Source organism: Nycticebus coucang, chromosome 13, assembly GCF_027406575.1.
Source record: "Nycticebus coucang isolate mNycCou1 chromosome 13, mNycCou1.pri, whole genome shotgun sequence".
In the NCBI taxonomy this organism is placed as follows: domain Eukaryota; kingdom Metazoa; phylum Chordata; class Mammalia; order Primates; family Lorisidae; genus Nycticebus; species Nycticebus coucang.
Genome location: NC_069792.1, coordinates 17112992 through 17136130, shown reverse-complemented (window position 1 = coordinate 17136130; position 23139 = coordinate 17112992). Strand labels below are relative to the sequence as shown.

Below are 23139 nucleotides of genomic sequence, written 5' to 3'. Positions count from 1 at the left end.
AGTTTGTCTATTTTATAGGCAAAGTTATGACTATCACATCCTGTTAGCTTATATCCCAATATAAAGTTAACCTTAACCATTTTGCTGGCCTAATGAATTACAGACCTTTTTTTTTTCCCCCTGGTACTTCCTTTTGCTGTCATAATCACTCTAATCACTTTGTTCATTCATAATCTACAAAACTGTTTCCATTAGAATATATTAGTTTGGTTATGTATTAAGTATTTATCGTATGTAGAATAAATATTTTCTTTGACTTAAAAAAGAAATTGGCAGAATCATTTTGGAAAGGAAATCCTGAACTGGAGTGTCAAAGACCAAATTCCTCTTCTTTTTTCACTTTGTGACTGGAGAAATAATTTCAACTTTTTTCACTGTCTTGTAGGTTAATCTCACTAAGCTAAAGATTATTTATTTAACCACACAGTAAGAAGCTGATTTTATTAAATTATCGTATATTCCCGCATTGATTGCTAGAATATAGAGATTCTAAAAGATGATATAAAAAGTAGAAAAATTAAGCAGATCCATTTTGATGGTGTCTAAACATTATTGAGTGATGGGATTTTTTTTTTTCAATGTTAAATGGCAAAAGTAGAATAATGGGGAGGAGACTTGTGGGGTTTTATCTTTTCCCTTTTTTTTTAAGCAAATTGTAGGTATTCTCAGGCATCTTCCTGTTGTAGATAGTGATATTGATACATTTCTAGGATCAATTTTTCTGTCATACATATTTGAAAGTTATAGCATTCTTTCAATAATCATTTAAATATATGTAGAAATAACTTGATGGCAAAACAAAGATGTAGGTAGACTCTAGGAAAGTCCCAGTGGTAGAGAGATGTTTCTAAGAATTCTAATTAAGGCCCCCTCACACTCACTCCTTCAAAAAAACCCAGTGTACATTGAATGGGCTGTATAATTCAGTGTCTGAAACTGATGACCATGGTGAATGCAAAACAGAGAATGAAACCTCATGTAGAAACAAATTTCTCACAAAGTATTTGGTTAAAAAGTAAGGGTCAGAATTTTACAGTTGAACAAGTTTTTTTTGAAAATTACTCCTTGGCTACTAATGTTTTTGGAACTATATCCTTAACTTAAAATGTTTGATAACCTTAAGGGGGTTTTGTACGGATTAGATGGAATGTAGTTTTTTTATGAATACTCAAGATTTATGTGGGCAAATTCCCAAGGTAAAAATTGTTTTGACTTCTAAATAAAGCAGTTTTAAATATACTGTTAATGGAAGCTGCTGGGATTTGAGTGTGGTGGGGGAAGAACCTGTGAAAAGCATGCACGAGGGCCATTTGGGGTGGCAGGAAGCAGTAATGTTGCTGGAGGCATTTCTAGGAAAGGTTAAACAATTATATTAGATACCCACAAAGAATCTCTTCTGTACTGAATATTTTAAAATGTTCATTCCAGCAGGTTCTGCTTCTTAAAAATCCACCACTTGGAGGTGCATTTGGATTTTGAAAGTCCTTTATTTATTTATTTTTTTTTATTTTTTTGAGACAGAGTCTCACTTTGTCATTTTGTCACCCTCAGTAGAGTGCTATGGAGTCATAGCTCATAGCAACCTCAAACTCATGGGCTCTAGTGATCCTCTTGCCTCAGCCTCTTGAGTAGCTGAGACTACAGGCATCGGCCACAACACCCAGCTATTTTTATTTTTAATTTTATTATTATTATTATTATTTTGTTGTTGTTGTTGAGACAGGGTCCCACCCTATGCCCCTGAGCAGAGTGCAGTGGGTGTGGTAGCTCACTGCAACCTCAGACTTGGGCTGCGGGCACCCCTCAGCCTCCGGAAGCCGCTGGGATTACAGGCGCTCGTCGCCCTGGGTAGAGTGCTATGACATCACAGCTCACAGCAACCTCCAACTCCTGGGCTTAAGTAATTCTGCCTCCGCCTCCCAAGTAGCTGGGACTACAGGTGCCTGCCACAACGCCCGGCTATTTTTTGGTTGCAGCCATCATTGTTTGGCTGGCCTGGGCTGGATTTGAACCAATGGTGAATTGGTTGAGCCACAGGCGATGAGCCAAAAAAATATGGACCGCTTCACGAATTTGCGTGTCATCCTGGTGCATGGGCCATGCTAATCTTCTCTGTATCAGTCCAATTTTAGTACATGGGCTGCTGAAGCAAGCACCCAGCTATTTTTAGAGACTGAGTTTCTCTCTGCTCAGGCTGGTCTTCAACTCCTGAGCTCAAGCAATCCACCTGCCTTACCTCCAAGAAGGTGTGAGCTACTGTGCCCAGCCTGAAAGTCCTTTTTTGACAGATGGGAATGCCCTTTACTTCCTACTACAGGTTAATTTTCATTTGTTACAAAGTTTTCTTTCTCATATCCATTTTCAGATCATCTGTATTGAGGGAAAGATGGAAGATTTGATTGGGCTGGAAAGGAGTGAGATAATTTTGGATTATAGGGCACTTAGGGGAGGTAGAAGGGTAAGGAAGGTTGTTCATTAATTTTACAAATATTTGAGTAGCAAGTACTGTGCTTGATCCTGAAAGGCAAACCTGATGTGGTCTGCACTCCTGAGCTTACTCTTTGGCTGGGAAGGTTGGCAAGTATGATAAACATTAAGGAGGAAGGGTATGCTCTGAGAACATACAAACAGGACAGAAAGCTATAGTATAGTATCTTATCTGATTTAGTAGCCTTTAAAGAAATTAATAAAGTCTGAAGCCTGAAGCATCTCCAGTTTAACAAATTAATCTTGGCTGATCAGGTGATATATCTAATAGCTAAAGATGGCTGCTAATAACAGATATTTTCTTTAATTAAATCTGTGTTTTTGTTTTGTCATATTTTAACAAAATAATCGTATATGGAAGTAAGACTGGTAGATTATTGTTACAAATTAACATTGGCTTTAGGAAGAGAGAACATGAGAATGTCAAAATGCATTGAACTAAAGATGCAGATTATAGACAGGGGAATAGGATATCTTGGCATATTCCTTGGTTAGATATGAAGAATTTGGTCCTATGGAAATGAAAAGTCGGGGGAAACTGATTTGTAGACAGTATATATTAAAGGTAGGCCTTCATTATTAAATTTTGTAAGATAGAATTTATACATATATAGTAGGAACTACTTACATGTGCATAACTATATATGATAGATTGGACAAATATTTAAACATTTGCTGTTTGAAATTAGAATAAACTTTGGGGAAAGAATTGATTCTAGTAAGGCACAAATAATTTTGAGTCCAATTAGGTGATCAGCCTATACTTACTAATATTGAGCCGTCTTTCTGTGTCAAATGCTGTGTGAAGTGTTACATATATTTTCCCATTTAATTTTCTTCTTAAAGCAGTACCATAAGGTGGGTGATGTTTCTTCATTGTACAAACAAGTTAACTCGAAGCCCTGAGAGGTTAGTATGTTCAAGGTAACAAAGTGAGTGGTGATGTTAAAACTAGAACCTTGTTCTGAATTCAGAATGTATTTTGAGGTTTGTCTTTGGTATCTTCCATCTTCCTGGTATTTTCTCCATATTTTTACAGTATGTTGGAGCGCAGTGGTTAAGTAGTGGACTTAAGAAGTCAGCCCTCCTATGTTTGGTGTGATTGTGGGCAAAAGTAAATTTCCTAAGTCAAAGTTTCCTATTCTGTGAAATGGGAATAATGATAATTGTTGCGAGGTTTCAAGATAGAAATTCACTATCACGGGTGGCGCCTGTGGCTCAAGGAGTAGGGCGTCGGTCCCATATGCCGGAGGTGGCGGGTTCAAACCCAGCCCTGGCCAAAAACCACATTAAAAAAAAAAAAAAAGAAATTTCACTATCACAATGCCTGGTACTGAGAAAGGTTTAAATAAATGTTACTGTGTTTTATTTTCAGATGCTATGACTTTGGCTTTATTCAGTCCTCTAGTTACTCAAAATCCTCTAGTTACATTTATCATATAGGCCTGCCTCTTTTCTGGGGCTTCATTCTTTAAACTTGTTTTCTCTATTTTCATTCCATCAAACCTCAGGTTCTGCCTCTGGCCACACCCTAGCTCATTAATTTTTCTTGAGTCATTTCATAGCTTCAACTATTCTTTATATGCTGCCATTTGCCAAAGAAGTGTGTCTCTACCCTAGACCTTTGTATCTGAGCATAAGATCCATGTGCCCAGTTGCCTTCTGTATCATAGGTTGAACATCCTATGGCCTTACCCAATATAATAGCCACTAGCCACATGTAGCTATTGAGCTCTTGAAATGTGGCTAGTCTGAATTGTGATGTACTGTAACTAGAAAATACACACCAGATTTTGAAGATTTTGGTAAGAAAAAAGAATGTAAAATATTTCACTCATAATTTTTTATATCGATTACTTGTTAAAATGATTATATTTTTGATATATTGCGTTAAATAATATTTACTATTAAAGCAAATTTCACCTGTTTCTCTTTTTTTTTTTTTTGGCCGGGGCTGGGCTTGAACCCGCCACCTCCGGCATATGGGACCGGCGCCCTACCCGTTGAGCCACAGGTGCCGCCCATCACCTGTTTCTCTTTTTTAAAAAGTGTGGCTACAAGAAAATTGCGTATGTGTCTTGCATTATCTTTCTACTAGGCAATGCTGTTCTAGACATATCTACCTGTATTATTTCTCAAGTACCTTGGAAAAAGCTGGTGCCAAACTGCTTCCTCATTCTCCTTTCCCTCCCAAAGTTCTGTCTGTCCTTCTATGAATTTTCTTAGTGAAGAGCTTTAATTATGCTCCGAAAGCCAGAAATTTTGGAGTCATCCTAGATTCTTCTACCTTCACGTCCTTCATCCATCAGTTGCAAAATCTTTATATTCCTATTTTTTTTTTTTTGTAGAGACAGAGTCTCACTTTACCACCTTCAGTAGAGTGCCATGATGTCACAGGACTCACAGCAACCTCTAGCTCTTGGGCTTCTGTGATTCTCCTGCCTCAGCCTCCCGAGCAACTGGGATTACAGGCGCCTGCCACAACGCCCAGCTATTTTTTGGTTGCAGTTCAGCTGGGGCTGGGTTTGAACCCGCCACCCTCGGTATATGGGGCTGGCGACCTACTCACTGAGCCACAGGCGCCACCCTATATTCCTATTTTTAAAATACCTCTTAGTTTTATGTACTTACCTTGATTAGTCTATTCTTTTATGGCTTCTGGATTTTTTTTTTATTTATTTTTTGAGACAGAGACTCCTTCAGCTGCCCTGGATAGAGGGCTATGTTATCATAGCTCACAGCAACCTCAAAACTCTTGGGCTCACCTCCCATGTAGCTGGGACTAAGGCATCTACCACAATGCCTGGCTAATTTTTCTATTTTTAGTAGAAGGGTCTTACTTTTGCTCAGGCTGGTCTTGAACTCCTGAGCTTAGGTGAACCACCTGTGCCTCCCAGAGTGCTAGAATTATAGGCATGAGCCACTGCACCAGCCTAGCTTTGGGATTTTTGTCACATTTACCTCTCTTCTGAAATACATGAAAAGTAGAATTCCATTTTCTCATGGTTCTATTATAGTTTCATTTTTTAAAATGTAGATCTGTGTTTCATCCAAATTGATTTTATTATAAAGTAGGACTCCAGCTTAATTCCTTTAAATGTCTACTCATTGTCTTAACACCATTTATTAAAAAGTCTAGATATCAGCTTGGTGCCTGTGTCTCAAGCTGCTAAGGTGCCAGCCACATATACCTGAGCTGGCGGGTTCGCAGTGGGGCCCGCCGAACAACAATGATGGCTGCAACCAAAAAAAAAATACACCTACCGTGCATCTTAGAAGGGTACACGTGAAATTTACTAAATGTAGAATATGAAAGTCTGAGCACAATAATTAAGAAAATGCCATGAAAGCTATGTTAACTAGTTGGATGCAAATATTTCAAGCTGTATGTAAAACCAGCACATTGTACCTCATGATTGCACTATTGTACACAGCTATGATTTAATAAAAAAAAAAAAATTGCAGGGCGTTGTGGCAGGCGCCTGTAGTCCCAGCTACTTGGGAGAGGCAGGCAAGAGAATTGCTTATGCCCAGGAGTTGGAGGTTGCCGTGAGCTGTGATGCCACTGCACTCTACCCAGGGCGACAGCTTGAGGCTCTGTCTCAAAAAAAACAGTCTAGATATCCCGCTGATGAAATGTTACCATTGTAATTTACCAAATTCCATATGCATTTTGTTTTTTTTCTGAACATTCTGTTCTATTTATTTGTATGTCTGTTCATGTGCTAATACCATTGTGTTGTGTTTATTGTTTCTAGCCAGTATATATGTGTGTGTATATATATATATATATATTTTTTTTTTTTTTTTTTTGAGACAGAGTCTCACTATGTCACCCTTGGTAGAGTTGGTAGAGTGCCCTGGAGTCACAGCTCACAGCAACCTCAAACTCTTGGGTTCAAGCAATTCTCTTGCCACAGCCTCCCAAGTAGCTGGGACTATAGGTGCTTGCCATAATGCCTGGCTATTTTTTTTGTTGTTGTTACAGTTGTCATTGTTGTTTAGCTGGCCTGGGCCGGGTTAAAACCCACCACCAGCCTCTGTGTATGTGGCTGGCGCTGTAACCACTGTGCTACGGGCACCAAGCCTAGCCAGTATATTTTGTTATTGGGTTATGGTAATACTCCTTTATTATATTTTAGAATTTTTCTGGCTATTATTTCTTCTTCTTTTTTTTTTTTTTTTGTGATTTTTTTTTGGCCAGGGCTGGGTTTGAACCCGCCACCTCCGGCATATGGGACCGGCGCCCTACTCCTTGAGCCACAGTCGCCACCCTTCTTCTTCTTCTTCTTTTTTTTTTCTCTTTTCACCCAGACTGGAGTGCAGTGGTGCAATCATAGCTCACTATAGCCTCTAACTCCCAGACAAAGGAATCCTCCTACATCAGTCTCCTGAGCAGCTGGAACTGCTGGCTCACATCACTATTGCCAGCTATTTTTTTTTTTTTTAAGTGATGGGGTCTTGCTATATTGCCCAGACTGATTACGTACCCTGGGCTCAAGTGATTTTCCCACCTTGGCCTCCCAAAGTATGGGAATTTCAGACACCCACCTCACCTGGTCTATTCCTGCTTCCTTATTTATTTTTGTATGAACTATAGGATCAGCTTGCCCAGTCTGTCTCAAAATAAACTAGTATTTTTATTCATTTAATCTAAATCTATGAATTTAGGAAAAATAGACATCTCTATAATAGTTTTCTTATCTAAGAATGTGGCTTGAATGTTCTTCCATTTGTTCAAGACTTCTGCTGAGCATGGTGGGTCAGGCCTATAATCCCAGCACTTTGGGAGGCTACAGAGGAGAATTGCCACAAGTTTGAGACTGGACTGACCACAGGAGTTCAGGGTTACAGTGAGTTATGATTGTGCCATTGCACTCCAGCCAGGGTGACAGAGCAACATCCAGTCTTAAAAAAAAAAAAAAAAAGACTTCCATATCTCACAATAGTGTCTTGTCATTTGCTGTACTTTTATTTTGTATGTCAAAATTATATCTAGATATTTTAACTTTTTTTGGTGGTTAGTATTGTTAATGGATCACTTCTTCCATTGTGTCTTTAAACTGGCCGTGGTTTGTATTTTGACATTACCATTTGTTAAACCTTAACAATTTCTTAATTGAGTTAATTGTGAAGATTACTAAATTGTTTTCTTTTTTCCATTTCACCATGCTCTTCCCAATGATTTTTCTAAAACACACATATTTGTCTTTTGCTTTCTTAGGTAAAGTCCTTTTTGAGGATAAAGGTCAAATAAAGAATAAAGGTCAAACTCCTTAACATGACATATAATGTTATAATTTGGCACCCCTGGCATAACCAGCCTCATTTCTCTAATGTCAGTAAGAAATATAGATCTTCCCCATTGAATGACTCTTCATTTTTATACTTGTCTCTTAGTCTGAGTGACTTCTTTAGTCATACCTGCATATACAGGCTTAATGACTGAATTTATAGATTTAAATATAATTCTTGATTACACAAATTTTTTTTGTAGTGAGGATGAGGATGATGACCTTCAGTATGCTGATCATGATTATGAAGTACCACAACAAAAAGGACTGAAGAAACTATGGAACAGAGTGAAATGGACAAGAGACGAGGTAGTTATCTGACAAAGTTTACTAATTTAATACTTGTATTTCTTGATTAATATTATTACAGTTATGAAAAATATTTAAAAACAAAATGTGCGAAAGATTATCCATCAACTAGTTTGCACATTCTTTTTTTCTTTTTGTCACAGGGGACTTTTTCCCCTTCTTTTTTTTTTTTGTAGAGACAGAGTCTCACTTTATGGCCCTCTAGAGTGCCATGACATCACACAGCTCACAGCAACCTCCAACTCCTGGGCTTAAGTGATTCTCTTGCCTCAGCCTCCTGAGTAGCTGGAACTACAGGCGCCCACCACAACGCCCAGCTATTTTTTGGTTGCAGTTCAGCCGGGGCCGGGTTTGAACCCGCCACCCTCGGTATATGGGGCCGGCGCCTTACCGACTGAGCCACAGGCACCACCCTGCACATTCTTTATCTTCATCTAGAGACATGAGTAATGGGTTTTACGTTAAAGCTGATAGAAACAGTATCCTAAATGGTGTACTAAATTATATTATAGTGGCTTTAGTACTTCTAAAAATGGTTTTCAGATATTATTGACAGCATTGGAGAGTTATTTATATTAGAGGTAAAGGAAAAGGATGAGGGAAATATTTCTAATTTTCATACCCGTTTTAATAGGATGATAAATTAAAGAAGTTGGTTGAACAACATGGAACTGATGATTGGACTCTAATTGCTAGTCATCTTCAAGTAAGTGAAACATTAAATTATATTTCTAACATGGCTGACATAGGCCATTAGGTTAAATTTGCTATTTTTAAAAGACTGTGTCTACATATATGAAATTATGTTTCTGTCCTAAAAACTTCTCTGTTTTTCTGGTCTACATATATTGGTTGCTTATGTAATTGGTTGGCTTAGAAAGTCCAATTTTCTAGTAATATGGTCCATAAAGGATTATTAACCTAAAACAAAAATGATACTAGTTTGGGTAGGGCCCTATAAATATTTTCTGATAAATGTTAAAACATTTTGAGAGAAGTTAAATGTATTGAATCATTTTGATAGCAACCAATAAAATCTGAAAAAGCTTTACTGAAAAAAGTTTGTCATCTAATGTTTACATTGTAAAATGTTACTAATTTTTTAGTATATGTGCTGCCGAAGCGAGCACAGTAAATTGTTACTAATTTTTTAAAGAAATTATACTTATTGTTCACCATACTACTATTCATATGCTGTACATAAGTATGTACTTTAAAAATTTACAGAGTATTTTCACATATTTCACATAATTCTTATTTGTTCCTTAATACACTGTGGATGGTTAATCAAAATATTCATATTTGAATTTCAATGTTGATTATGTTAGGTTTCAAAAAACCATATTACCTGTGTGATTTTTATATTATCATAAATACATCTCAATTTAACCTGAAAATTGAGATCAAATAATAGAATGAAACTTTTGCAGTTAGTGTGGATTGTGTTCAAATGTCAGCTCTATTAGCTTAGAAAAATTACTTCTTTGATCTTTAGCTTCCTTATCCATAATATTTAGATAAATAAATAGTAATTGTGGCTCAATGCCTATAGCTCAGAGGCTAGGGCGCCAGCCATATACACCAGAGCTGGCAGGTTTGAACACAGCCCGGTCCTGCCAAACAACAATGACAACTACAACCAAAAAAATGTCTGGGCGTTGTGGTGAGTGCCTGTAGTCCCAACTACTGGGGAGGCTGAGGCAGGAGAATTTCTTGGGCCCAGGATTTTGAGGTTGCTGTGAGCTGTGACACCATGGCACTCTACCGAGGGAAACATAGTGAGACTCTGTCTCAATAAAATAAAATAAATAAAAATAAATAGTAATTGTTTCTTTAGTATAGTTGTGAAAATTAAAAATACCATATAGACTGTTTGGCACAGTTTCTGATATCTAGGAGGTGTTCAACAAATGGAAACTCAATTAGAAAAGTATTTTGTTTTGTTTTAAGAGACAGAGTCTCACTTTATCACCCTCGGTAGAGAGACTATAACATCACAGCTCACAGCAACCTCCAACTCCTGGGTTTAGGCGATTCTCTTGCCTCAGCCTCCCCAGTAGCTGGGACTATAGGCGCCTGCCACAACTCCCGGCTATTTTTTTTTGTTGTTGCAGTTTGGCTGGGGTTGGGTTTGTTTTTTTTTTTTTTGCAGTTTTTGGCCGGGGCTGGGTTTGAACCCGCCACCTCCGGCATATGGGGCTGGCGCCCTACTCCTTTGAGCCACAGGCACCGCCCCTGGGGTTGGGTTTGAACCCGCCACCATCGGTATATGGGGCCGGCGCCCTGCTCACTGAGCCACAGGCGCCACCCTGTTTTTGTTTTTTGAGACAGAGTCTCCCTATGTTTCCCTCAGTAGAGTGCTATGGTGTCACAGCTCACAGTAACCTCAAACTCCTGGGCCCAAGTGATTCTCTTGCCTCAGCCTCCCAAGTAGCTGGGACTACAGGCGCCACAATGCCTTGCTATTTTTGGGTTGTAGTTGTCATTGTTGTTTGGCAGGCCTGGGCTGGATTTGAACCCACCAACTTTGTTGTATGTGTCTGGCACCCTAGTTGCTGAGCTACAGGCGCCGAACCTTTGTTTGGACACAGGAGTCTCACTTTGTCACCCCCGGTAGAGAGCCCTGGCATCTTAGGTCACAGCAATGATGTGGGCTCAAGTGATCCTGTTGCCTCAGCATCCCTAGTAGCTGGGTATATAGGCACCCACCATAACATCCGGCTATTTTTAGAGACAGAGTCTTGCTGTAGCTTTGGCTGGTGTGGAACTCCTGACCCTAGGCAATCTGCCCACCTTGGCCTCCCAGAGTGTTGGGATTACAGGCGTGAGACCCTGCAACCAGCCTATTTGTTTTTTTTTTGTTGTTGTTGTTGCTGTTTTTTAATAGAGATAAGATCTCTATTACTCTATTGCTCTGTCACCCAGTCTGAAGTACACTATCATGATCAGAGCTCACTACAGCCTTGATCTCCTGGGCTCAAGCAAATCCTGCCTCAGCTTTTCAAGGAGCTGGGGCTATGTGTATGTGTTAATAAAACAAACTTTTTTTTTTGGTAGAGACAGAGTTTCACTTTATTGCCCTTGGTAGAGTGCCGTGGCATCACACAGCTCACAGCAACCTCCAACTCCTGGGCCTAGGCGATTCTCTTGCCTCAGCCTCCCGAGTAGCTGGGACTACAGGCGCCCGCCACAACGCCCAGCTATTTTTTTGTTGCAGTTTGGCCGGGGCTGGGCTTGAACCCGCCACTCTCAGTATATGGGGCCGGCGCCCTGCTCACTGAGCCACAGGTGCCGCCCAACAAACTTTTTTTTTTGAGAAAGAGTCTCACTGTGTCATCCTGGGTAGAGTGCGATGGTGTCACAGCTCGCAGCAACCTCAAACTCTTGGACTTAAGAGATTCTCATGCCTCAGCCTCCCTAGTAGCTGGGACTACAGGCGCCCTCCATAATGCCTGGCTATTTTTTTCGGTTGCAGTTGTCATTGTTGCTTAGCTGACCCAGTCTAGGTTCAAACCCGCCAGCCTCAGTGCTAGCTGGCACGGTAACTACTGTGCTACGGGCACCAAACCAACAATTTAAAAAATTGGCCAGATGGCATCTGGCTACATTGCTCAGGCTGATTTCTATCTCCAGGCTGCAAATGATCCTCCCACCTCAGCCTCCCTTAGTGTGTTGGAATTATAGATAAGAGCCACTGCCCCTGGCCAGAAGTTATTTATATTAGCTTTAACAGAGAAATTCTATAAGCATACTTTGAAGAAAGTAATGGTCCTAAATGGATCAGCATTTATGGATCAGCATTTATGTATACAGCCATAAATGAAGAAGCTGAATTTTAATTAAGATAATTTGAAGTTAATTGGATAAGAGAGCCATTGGTAGAGAAAGTGTTTGTATCTGTTCTTTTATATGCTTCTAGATTAACTGTAATCTTGCATATGAACTGTGAATCACTAATGAAGTCTTAGGTATTACTGATCTTGTAAGATGTAGGAGTTGCTAGGGCATGAACTGATGAGAATAAGGCTTCATTTAGAAATCATTTTTGGTGCTTGAAATGGTTGTACATAAAATTTTTCTATTCTAGTAAAATTATTTTCCTTTCAAGTGTCAACATTTAACCAGCGTAATTGAAATGAAATATACATTTTCTATGTAGATATTTAACATTTTCTTTTCTTTCTTTTTTTTCTTTGAGACAGAGTCTCACTTTGTCACTCTCAGTAGAGTGCGGTGGCATCACAGCTCACAGTAACCTCCAACTCTTGGGCTTAGGTGATTCTCTCACCTCTTCCTCCCAAGTAGGGACTATAGTTGCCTGCCACAAGTTAATAGCCTAGCTATTTTTTTTTTTTTTTTTGAGACAGAGCCTCAAGCTGTCGCCCTAGGTAGAGTGCAGTGGCATCACAGCTCACAGTAACCTCCAACACCTGGGCTCAAGTGATTCTCCTGCTGCCACCTCCCAAGTAGCTGGGACTACAGGCACCTGCCACAACGCCTGGCTATTTTTTGGTTGCAGCTGTCATTGTCGTTTGGCAGGCCCGGGCTGGATTCGAACCTGCCAGCTTAGGTGTATGTGGCTGGCGCCTTAGCCACTTGAGCCACAGGCGCCAAGCCAATGCCCAGCTATTTTTTTGTTGCAGTTGTCAACTGCTGTTTTAGCTGGGCGGGGCTGGGTTCAAACCTGCCACCCTTGGTATATGGGGCCAGTGCCTACCCACTGAGCCATAGGCACCACCCAACATTTTCTTGATAACTTGGGGGGTTATCATTTATAAACATCCCTTTAATACTGTGTGGTAGTCTAATGATACCTCTAGAGTTTTTTTAAACTATATAAAGTTATGTGCTGTTGTCCTGTATGAATCCAGACTGTTATGCTGTTTGAGTTCTTATTATCCGTTTTGTATCTGTTTCTATCTACGGCTTTTTAGTCTTCATTCCTAGGACCTTTTTCTTTCTTTCTTTTGAGACAGAGTCTCACTATGTCACCCTCAGTAGAGTGATGTGGTGTCACTGCTCACAGTAACCTCAAACTCTTGGGCTTAAGCGATTCTCTTGCCTCAGCCTCCCAAGTAGCTGGGACTACAGGTGCCCACCACAACGCCCGGCTATTTTTTGGTTGTAGTTATCATTGTTGTTTGGCGGACCCAGGCTGGGTTCCAACCCACCAGGTCCGGTGTATGTGACTGGCACCTTAGCTGCTTGAGTTACAGGTGCCAAGCCCTTAGGTCCTTTTCTTTCTGTCAGTATCTGTGTTATGTCTTTGTTTCTTGCTGTGTTATAAGGCATAGTGTAGAGATAGTGTAGAGACTTACTAATTTCAAATATAGTAGAAATATAATTTCTCATAGTGTAGAGACTCTACTAATTTCAAATATAGTAGAACCACCCAAGGGACTCTAACAAACTAGTCAGTATAGGGAGGTGGTCAATGTAAAGACCAAGGCTTACTGTACTGATATATTCACGTGGTGCATGTCTGGTCTATGAAAATTAGGTCAATTTAAGGAGGTGGTCAGTTATGGAGGTTCTACTGTATATTGTTTTTATTTGTAGTCTGAACTTTGCTGACTAATTAAATAAACAGAATTGGGACATAGCCATATAAAATAAATATTACATGTTTAAAGAATGTTATTTGAGTAAATTATTCTTAAAGATTTTGTTCCTGAGGGTGTAAGACATTAGTCTGGGCTGATGTGCTTTCAGGAAGGCAGTTGTTCAATAACAAAATCATTTAAATTCTTTCAGAATCGTTCTGATTTTCAGTGCCAGCATCGATGGCAAAAAGTTTTAAATCCAGAATTGATAAAGGGTCCTTGGACTAAAGAAGAAGATCAGAGGGTAACTTGTTCATGTTTTTTATGTTCATTTTGTAGGTGGATTAGTGTTCTTTCTGCCTAATATGTTGTTTTGACACACATTTAAATAGTATGTATTTAAATCACTTCACATTTATTCTCTGGAGCTTGCTTGCCTAAGAAGTGAATGTTGAATATCTTGAAATGTGATTTTTTTCTGAGTTGAGTCAAACCAAGTATAATATAGAGCTCTCTCTTTCTGAGAATTTGATTTGCAGAAGAAAAACTACTTACTGTAAGCTTAGGTAACCTTGTTAAGAGCTTAGTTTCAGGGTGTAGTTTCCTGTCAAAAATTGAATTAACATTTTAAGAATAGATTTTAATTTATTTTTACATACTAATAACTTGATATGAAAGGAAGTCATTCTTAACTTTTCCTCTTGACCTATAATGATCCCCAGAATTAGATATCAGAGCATCATTTTTCCAAAGAGTTTGTGATTTAAAAAAAAATGTTGTTCTTTGTGCTATAGAAGTTGGAGATAAATAGAAGAATTTCTGCATTACACTGAAAATTGCTCTTTAGTTCGTGCCTTAAAGAGACATAAAATTTGTTAAGGTACTTGGGCAATTAGAGTATCATTTCTCTTGTTTGAAGCAAAATAAAAACAGGATTCTTCAGTAGGCTCAGTACTGTTCTGATTTAATTGATGGCTAATGATAAGTTTTAAAATGACATTTTAAAAGTACATTTAAATTTAAAAGTACATTTAATTAAACCTGAAATTTAATTTTGTAAAAAGTTAATAGATGCATATAGTAAAAATATCAATATATTAAATTTAAATATTCTATCAATATAAATGTTTACTAGGTGATATTTGACATAGGGCAATGAGGTAGAGTGGGCTGGGAATAACTTGCGATTTTAGGGACAGTAAAAAAAAATTTTAATCTGGGGGAAAAAGTAAATGTATGATCTATATCTTTTCAGTTTGAGAAAGGAAGAAATGAAAGCCAGTAACTTAATAGATCCTATCTCTTTACAAATTGATTTTTTTTATTTTTTGGCTTTCTGCTGAAGCTTTTTTCTTTTTTAAAGATATAAGAGTAGAAAATGCACAAGTCTCAATATTTTTACTGTTATTTCAAATTAGTATGAAAGCAGTTTAATTTCATGTCCCTTCAATTAGCCCTGTGGATTTTAAATAAGTTTGGAATCAAATTTTTATTTTTTTTGAGACAGAGTCTCATTATGTTGTCCTTGGTAGAGTGCTGTAGCATCATAGCTCACGGCAACCTCAAACTCTTGGGCTTAAACAATTCTCTTGCCTTGGCCTCCCAAGTAGCTGGGACGACAGGTGCCTGCTATTTTTTTGTTGCAGTTGTCATTGTTGTTTAGCTGGCCTGGGCCAGGCTCAAACCTATCAGCCTCAGTGTATATTGCTGGCGCGCTACTCACTGAGCTATAGGCACAGAGCCTGCCACAACGCCCCGCTATTTTGTTGCAGTTGTCATTGTTTAGCTGGCCAAACCCTCCAGCTTCAGTGTATGTGGCTGGCGCCCTACTCACTGAGCTATGGGCGCTGAACCTGGAATCAGTTTTTGAAGTTGGAAAATGCTGAAGGAGTATTTATTACTAAAATTGTTTTTAATAAATTTTAATTGTGGCTTAGATTTGATGTATTTATTTAAAATGGTATTCTTTAGTAATGTTTTAAAATTCTTTCAAAGTAATGCCTTTTTGAACTTTGTTTTTCTGTTTTTTAGGTTATTGAATTAGTACAGAAATATGGACCAAAAAGATGGTCTTTAATTGCAAAACATTTAAAAGGAAGAATAGGCAAGCAGTGTAGAGAAAGATGGCATAATCATCTGAACCCTGAGGTAAAGAAATCTTCATGGACAGAGGAAGAGGACAGAATCATCTATGAAGCACATAAGCGGTTGGGAAATCGTTGGGCAGAAATTGCCAAACTACTTCCAGGAAGGTGCTTATATAAATGTATATACATTTTTCTGTACTTAAACATGGTCTTTATTACTTTACTAGTAAACATATTCGCAAGTATCCCATAACTTTTATTTACAATTAAAGTTTACATAATACAAGCAACCATTTGGAACCATTTGTAATAAATTCTGTAGCGATATGATTACTTCTTAATGAAATTTTATAGCTATTTTATAGCAATAGTTTGTGCAATAAAATAATAGACCTTTAGATTATGTAAACATGTAATACACTCCTAAAATCATGTTTATGTATCAGTGGCAGTCAGGTAGACCCTCTTTGTACAAACTCTGTTGGAATGGAATCTAATCTCAGATTTCTTTTGTATCAGATTCTGTGTATAAAACCAGAGAATAACAAACATGCTGACTGAAATAAACTGCTGTGAAAGTATATTAGGGAAAATTAAATTCTTAATTATGAAGTGATTCAAACCACGGGAGTAGTATATTTATCCATTTGGCTAAAATGCACTATTTCCCTCAGACACAGTGCTATACTTAAGCAGTGTTCCCCAGTCTTTTTTGTAGCAGGAACCAGTTTCATGGAATACACTTTTTCTAAGGATTGGGGAGGGGACGCTCATGAGAGTGATGGGGTGCTGCTGTAAATGCTGATGAAGCTTCTTTGCTGGATTACCTGCTGCTCATCCCCTGCTGTGTGGGCAGTTTCCTATTTCTTGGAAGACAATTTTTCCTACCATGGGGAAGTAGAGGCAGAGGGACCGGGCTCTGTACCTGGCTCCTAACAGGCTGCTGACCAGTACTGGTGTGCAGTCTAGGGGTTGAGGACCACAGTGCTTAAGTATGTTCTATATTGCACTGATTTGTTTTCTAATAATCTTTAGTGTAGACCAACAACTTGGGAGAAATTTATGCCTTACTTAGAAGATATACATTTGTTTTTTATTGCCAGGATCTCAATCTGTATAGTACTTTATAGTTAATAAACTGATTTTACATATTTTCTTAGATAATCTTCCTATACTTTGGAAAAAATGAAGAGCAAACATTTCTGTCTTTGTTTTATAGATAAGGAATTGAAGACATGGTGTGTTATGTTCTTTATCTGACTTACTAAGCCTGGTCTAGAGATTTTTGGTATTTTTAATATCTATTCATCTTTTTGTTTTTCATAGAACTTAGCTTAGTACCTTAATGTAAAGTAGGTTTTCAGTAAATGTATATATATTTTATGAAGGATGCAGTTACACTTCAAGTAGCTATATAGTGAAGATTTATATTTTTATAAAGGTAACCTTAGATAAAAAGGGAGCCAATAAACTCCTTCTTTTTTTTTTTTTTTGGTAGAGACAGAGTCTCACTTTATGGCCCTCGGTAGAATGCTGTGGCCTCACACAGCTCACAGCAACCTCCAACTCCTGGGCTTAAGCGATTCTCTTGCCTCAGCCTCCCAAGTAGCTGGGACTACAGGCGCCCACCACAACGCCCAGCTATTTTTTTGGTTGCAGTTTGGCCGGGGCCGGGCTAGAACCCGCCACCCTCGGTATATGGGGCCAGTGCTTTACCGACTGAGCCACAGGTGCCGCCCATAAACTCCTTCTATAAATATTTTATTCTAAGAAGTGAAAAAGAATACTGTAATTTGTAGTTTGCTTTTTCATGGCCATGTTTGTTCCTAGCTTAAATAAGGTCTTGGCCTTTGTTATACCCTTTTTCTGAAATGCTTTTGTTTTTCCTGTTCTTGTATGGTTAGTTCTTCTTTTCATATAGCTCTTAGCTTCACTTTGACCTCATAAGGCCTTCCTGGAACACCTAACCAAAATTACTCTGGTTACCCACTTTTCTTATTCTGCATTGCACTAATATTTTTCTTTTCTTTTCTTTCTTTCTTTCTTTTTTTTAAATATTCTTCCTTTCTTCCCCACTGCTAGACTTGCAATGAGAATGTAAGCTCTTTAAGAGCAGGGACCTTCTTTATCTAATTTACTGAAATATCTCCAGTTCTTTGAAGACATACAGTTTGCCTTTTGAATTTTTCAAAAAGTATCTAATTTTGCCAATCGTTTAAAGCACCTTGTACAAGTTATACAGTGTTAAAATTTGTGGAATCCTTTTTTTAAAACAAAATTGTACACTTTCATTTCTTAGGACTGATAATTCTATCAAAAATCATTGGAATTCTACTATGCGAAGAAAAGTGGAACAGGAGGGCTATTTACAAGATGGAATAAAATCAGAACGAGCTTCATCTAAACTTCAACACAAACCTTGTGCGACTATGGACCATTTGCAAACCCAGAATCAGTTTTACATACCTGTTCAGGCACATATTTTTAATACTTTTATTATTTTAAAAAATTTCTTAATTGCTATATGTAAAGGTGTTCGGTTTCTTAATAATAGGAAAAGTAAAATATATACATATTAAGGGGGAAATAGACATTTAATTTTTCAAACTGAAAAAGATGCTACAATTTATATAAATATTTTGGAAACAAACTGATTAAAATATTTCCTTTTAATTAAGAAACTTAGTATGGGCCTGGTGCAGTGGCTTATGCCTGCATTCTGGGAGGCCAAGGCAGGAGGATTGCTTGAGGTCATGCCTGAGCAAAAGTGAGAACCCATCTCCACTAAAAATGGAAGAAATTAGATGGGCATGATGGCCACATGTCTGTAGGTCCAGCTATTTGGGAGGCTGATGCAGGAGGATGGTTTGAGCCCAGGAGTTTGAGGTTGTGGTGGGCTATGATGACACCATTGTACTCTGCAGTAAAGTGAGACGCTTTGTTAAAAAATAAAAACAAACAAAAAAAACTTAGTATGAACATTTCCTAATACTCTAATTCTTTGAATCTTCATTTATGATTCAAAGCTAATATTTATCTTTATCTATGCTTTAACATATAGTTTCCATTTAAATTTTTTTTGCTTATCTCTAACAGGCGGGTATGTAGAAAATAGTTTAAAGGAGAAAATAAAAAAAAATTCAAGCCATCTTTCTGTTAGTGTTGTAATTGGTCTTTGATGGCTTTCAACTTGGCTTTCACCCCTTATTAGTTGAATGATGTTAGTCTTTGTCTAGAGTAGACAGATTCATTAAAGTAGATATTATCCAAGTTCAAAATGGGGCAAGCTCTATGTTGTTCCTTATAGTACATTTTTCTACCTTGAAGGTATTAGTTTAGGAGTCTTCATAAGGTTTGTTTTACATTCTGTGTCCGTCTTATATGCCATTTTCACAATGAGAAGTTCTTGCTTCTTGTCATATAAAATATAAAGATTAAACCAGGAATTAATAACCATCGAAAGATAAAATTGGGCAAGGTGTTAAAATTTGTTCTGATTATACCTCAGATTTGATTTTTGACATTATTAAGTTTTCTAGGCATAATTTTAAAAGAACTACAGAAAGTAGTGACATTTAACTAACAGGAAAACACGTAAGAATAGTATAATTATCTGCTGATAGTATCTTAAGGTTTTTATTGTCTGTTTCTTTACATTTTTCCTTAGAGTCCTAGATTTCAGCAGCATAAACTGAAACATTCTTCTATCTTAGAAAGGTTATCATTTAAATTTATTTTTTTAACTCATAGAAAGATAATTGTAAACATTACTTGGGGTCAAAAGAGAGTTTTACAGTCACAATCAAAATATGTTAGAAGGATAAAGATATTTCTTATGGTGTTTTTTATATTTCTTATGTTTTAAGAATTATTTCCCTTACTAATTTTAGAAATATATATTCATATTAGAGTATTATAAAAGTTAATTTTTGTATTAGAAATTATGTATAACGATTCTGCATTAGAGAGTGATTTAGGTAGGCCATTATGGAATATATAAATATTTCTAAAATTTTCTTATTAACTTAATTTTATTATAAAGTGTGACTTGAAAAAATAGTTTGAAATGCTGTTACAAGTTTTTTATGAAAAATTTGAGAGGCTCAGCGCCTGTAGGTCAGTGGCTAGGGTGCCAGCCACATACAACGAAGCTGGCGGGTTTGAACCCAGCCTGGGCCTGCCAAACAACAATGGCAACTATAACCAAAAATTATCCGGGCATTGTGGCGCCTGTAGGCAAGAGAATCGCTTAAGCCCAAGAGTTTGAGGTTGCTGTGAGCTGTGACGACGCCATGGCACTCTACTGAGGGTGACAAAGTGAGACTCTGGCCGAAAAAAATTTTGAGGAAGATAAGTTTCTAATTCCTTGGAATTATCAATTTGATCAATAAATGATACTAATAGAGTATTATAAAAGTTAAATTTTGTATTAGAAATTATGTATAATGATTCTGCATTAGAGAGTGATTTAGGTAGGCCATTATGAAAATTAGACAATGTCATTCTTACATTTATTCAATTTTAAGGTTTTAAAAAATGCCTTTTCTCATATTTCTTCCCACTACTGCTTACAAAATTCATATGCAACTTCAAAAGTCTTATTTCTAATGTTTTAGAAAAGAAGCAGGATGATACTTAGACTACTGTCAGAGTATCTATTAAAAGTATGTAAGTGGGCTCAGCGCCTATAGCTCAGCGGCTAGGGCTCCAGCCATATACATTGGAGCTGGCAGGTTAAAATCCAGCCCAGGCCTGCCAAACAACAATGACAACTACAACCAAAAAATAGTCGGGCATTGTGGTGGGTGCCTGTAGTCCCAGCTACTTGGGAGGCTGAGGCAGGAGAATCGCTTAAGCCCAAGAGTTGGAGGTTGCTGTGAGCTATGACGCCAAAGCACTCTACCAAGGGTGACATAGTGAGACTCTATCTCAAAAAAAAAAAGTATATAAGTGATTTTGATTATTTTTCCAAGACAAGTCATTCAAGAAGCCTCTGTTTTACCTTTCTTCTTTTTTTTTTTTTTGGCCGGGGCTGGGTTTGAACCTGCCACCTCCGACATATGGGGCCGGTGTCCTACTCCTTTGAGCCACAGGCGCTACCCTGTTTTCTTACCTTTCTACTTGGAGATTGGCATGGGATGGTGGTAAGAGTAGGTATGAACTTTGAAAAACTTGCTTTACTCTGTCCTTGTGAGTGCTTCATATGGATTAGTCCCTTCCTCTGACAAACACTTCATCTTTTCTAGGACACAAAGCAACCTAATAACCGATTCAAAGAAGTATTTGGATAATGTAGAAAATAGACTGATTGGATGCTGGGTTAAGTAATTCTCATATTTCATCTAGGAGAAGTTAAAGACCTTTCCTAAGTTGTGAATAATCTGTAGACTCTAAGAACAGGGATGTAGTTATTAGATAAGAAACTATTGTAGTTATGAATTTTGAACATTATACAGATACTAAGTTTTTAATGTTGATACTTTGTGAAAAAATTTTAGTATTTGCCTCAGATTTTAAACATTTTTTATAGTATTGTGTATGATAGTAATAGTTTATTTGCTTTTTAGATCCCTGGCTATCAGTATGTGTCACCTGAAGGCAATTGTGTAGAACATGTTCAGACAACTTCTGCTTTTATTCAGGTAACTTTTTAACAAAAAACAAAGGCAATGTGTTCAAGCATATTTTTAAAAGCCAATAGTGTCTGTTTCTTCATCTGTTACTCTAGGATAAAAACAATACTTATCTGTCCTATTTACTTTGAACATTGTAACATTAAAGGAGAATGTTTATGAGTGGGTTTGAAAAATATACTCTGTACAAATGTAAGATAATTGACAACATTGGTATGGTGATTCTTTCATTATGCCAACTTAAAGCATTCAAGTTAGGAATGCAAATGTTTTTGCTAAATTAGATAGAATATATTTAACATTTAATAATCTAAAATATTCCCAACTGATAAAGATGATACAACATGTTTTTTTCTGCATTTAAATTTTCCTAAATCTTTTCTGCTAACTTGAACATATTGACCATCACTTCTTTAGTTACTAGAGAGATTGTGATATTGAGTGTTTAGGGTTTAGTTACCTTAAGCTTTATTATAGAAAATATATTTCATGTTACATAGAAGAAGATAAAAATTAGAACACTAAAATAATAAAACAATTATGTAAGTAGCTTGTTTTTCTCTTTTATTTAACTTATTTTAGCAACCCTTTGTTGATGAAGATCCTGATAAGGAAAAGAAAATAAAGGAACTTGAGTTACTTCTTATGTCAGCTGAAAATGAAGTTAGAAGAAAGCGCATTCCATCTGTAAGAAATAAGTTCAAGTGTTTAGGTTTTATTGTTAGACTCCTTCATATGTATGCTCTTACAATTTGCATCAGCTAGAAAGCATATTCAGTATGACCTCAGATTTAATATGGAGTAAAAATAATGCTTTTAATTTGCAACTTTGATGTCTGATTTTGATATGCATCTCTTTAAGCATATTTTACAATGTTCTTTGTTATAATGCTTCTTGAGTAGTAAATGTCAAGCAAACTAAGGTAAAATCTTCAGTATACACATTTGTGAAAATTATGTGTGATTTAGATTAGTCTTTGGTTTTATTGTAGACATTCCATGTAATTGTGGCTTTAGTTGGAAAAAGAAAGCTTGACAAATAAGGAATTTAATAGATGTCGAGAGATTTATGAGCTTTAAAATTACTTTTATTTGAAAATTTTTTCCTATATTTAGAATGTAAATTCATTGCATTGGAGAAAGTAATAACATTAAAAATGTGTGAAAAGGAAACATTTACATTTTATACTCTTTAAAGAACTCTTCAAAAAGAAGAAATTTTATGTGGTTGTTGGGTTTTGGTTACCAGGTCTTAAAACTCTTGTCTGAAATTTGGTTTATGAGAATAACCAGGAATATTAATTAAATTACAGTAAATGGTAATTATTCTAGTGGAATTAAGCAGGCTATGCTAAATGGATTAAAAGGAAAAACAATGGGCGGCGCCTGTGGCTCAGTGAGCAGGGCGCCGGCCCCATATGCCGAGGGTGGCGGGTTCAAACCCAGCCCCGGCCAAACTGCAACAAAAAAATAGCCGGGCGTTGTGGCGGGCGCCTGTAGTCCCAGCTACTCGGGAGGCTGAGGCAGGAGAATTGCCTAAGCCCAGGAGTTGGAGGTTGCTGTGAGCTGTGTGATGCCACGACACTCTACCGAGGGCAATAAAGTGAAACTCTGTCTCTACAAAAAAAAAAAAAAGAACAACGATATATGACAACTTTCTTAGGTTTTAAATTTTATTGACAAATAATTATACATATTCATGGGGTACATAGTGATGTATCAATACATATACTATATATTAATCAGACTCAGGATGATTAGCATATCCATAATCTGAAACATTATT

General features: G+C 37.3%; 1 protein-coding gene and 1 non-coding gene across 3 annotated transcripts in view; one reads left to right on the top strand and one right to left on the bottom strand.

Annotated features, from left to right (window-relative positions):
- Window positions 1-23139, top strand: part of MYBL1 (MYB proto-oncogene like 1) — a 51491-nt gene that overhangs the window by 4162 nt on the left and 24190 nt on the right. For both annotated transcript variants that reach the window (XM_053559446.1, XM_053559447.1), the window contains exons 2-8: window positions 7985-8090; window positions 8725-8796; window positions 13845-13937; window positions 15665-15885; window positions 18020-18194; window positions 21288-21362; window positions 21936-22040. In XM_053559446.1, coding sequence (XP_053415421.1) covers window positions 7985-8090; window positions 8725-8796; window positions 13845-13937; window positions 15665-15885; window positions 18020-18194; window positions 21288-21362; window positions 21936-22040 — 847 coding nt within the window. The remainder of the gene's footprint in view (window positions 1-7984; window positions 8091-8724; window positions 8797-13844; window positions 13938-15664; window positions 15886-18019; window positions 18195-21287; window positions 21363-21935; window positions 22041-23139) is intronic.
- LOC128564095 (U6 spliceosomal RNA) lies at window positions 2050-2156 on the bottom strand. Its single transcript, XR_008373982.1, has one exon. It is a non-coding gene; the product is annotated as a U6 spliceosomal RNA (small nuclear RNA).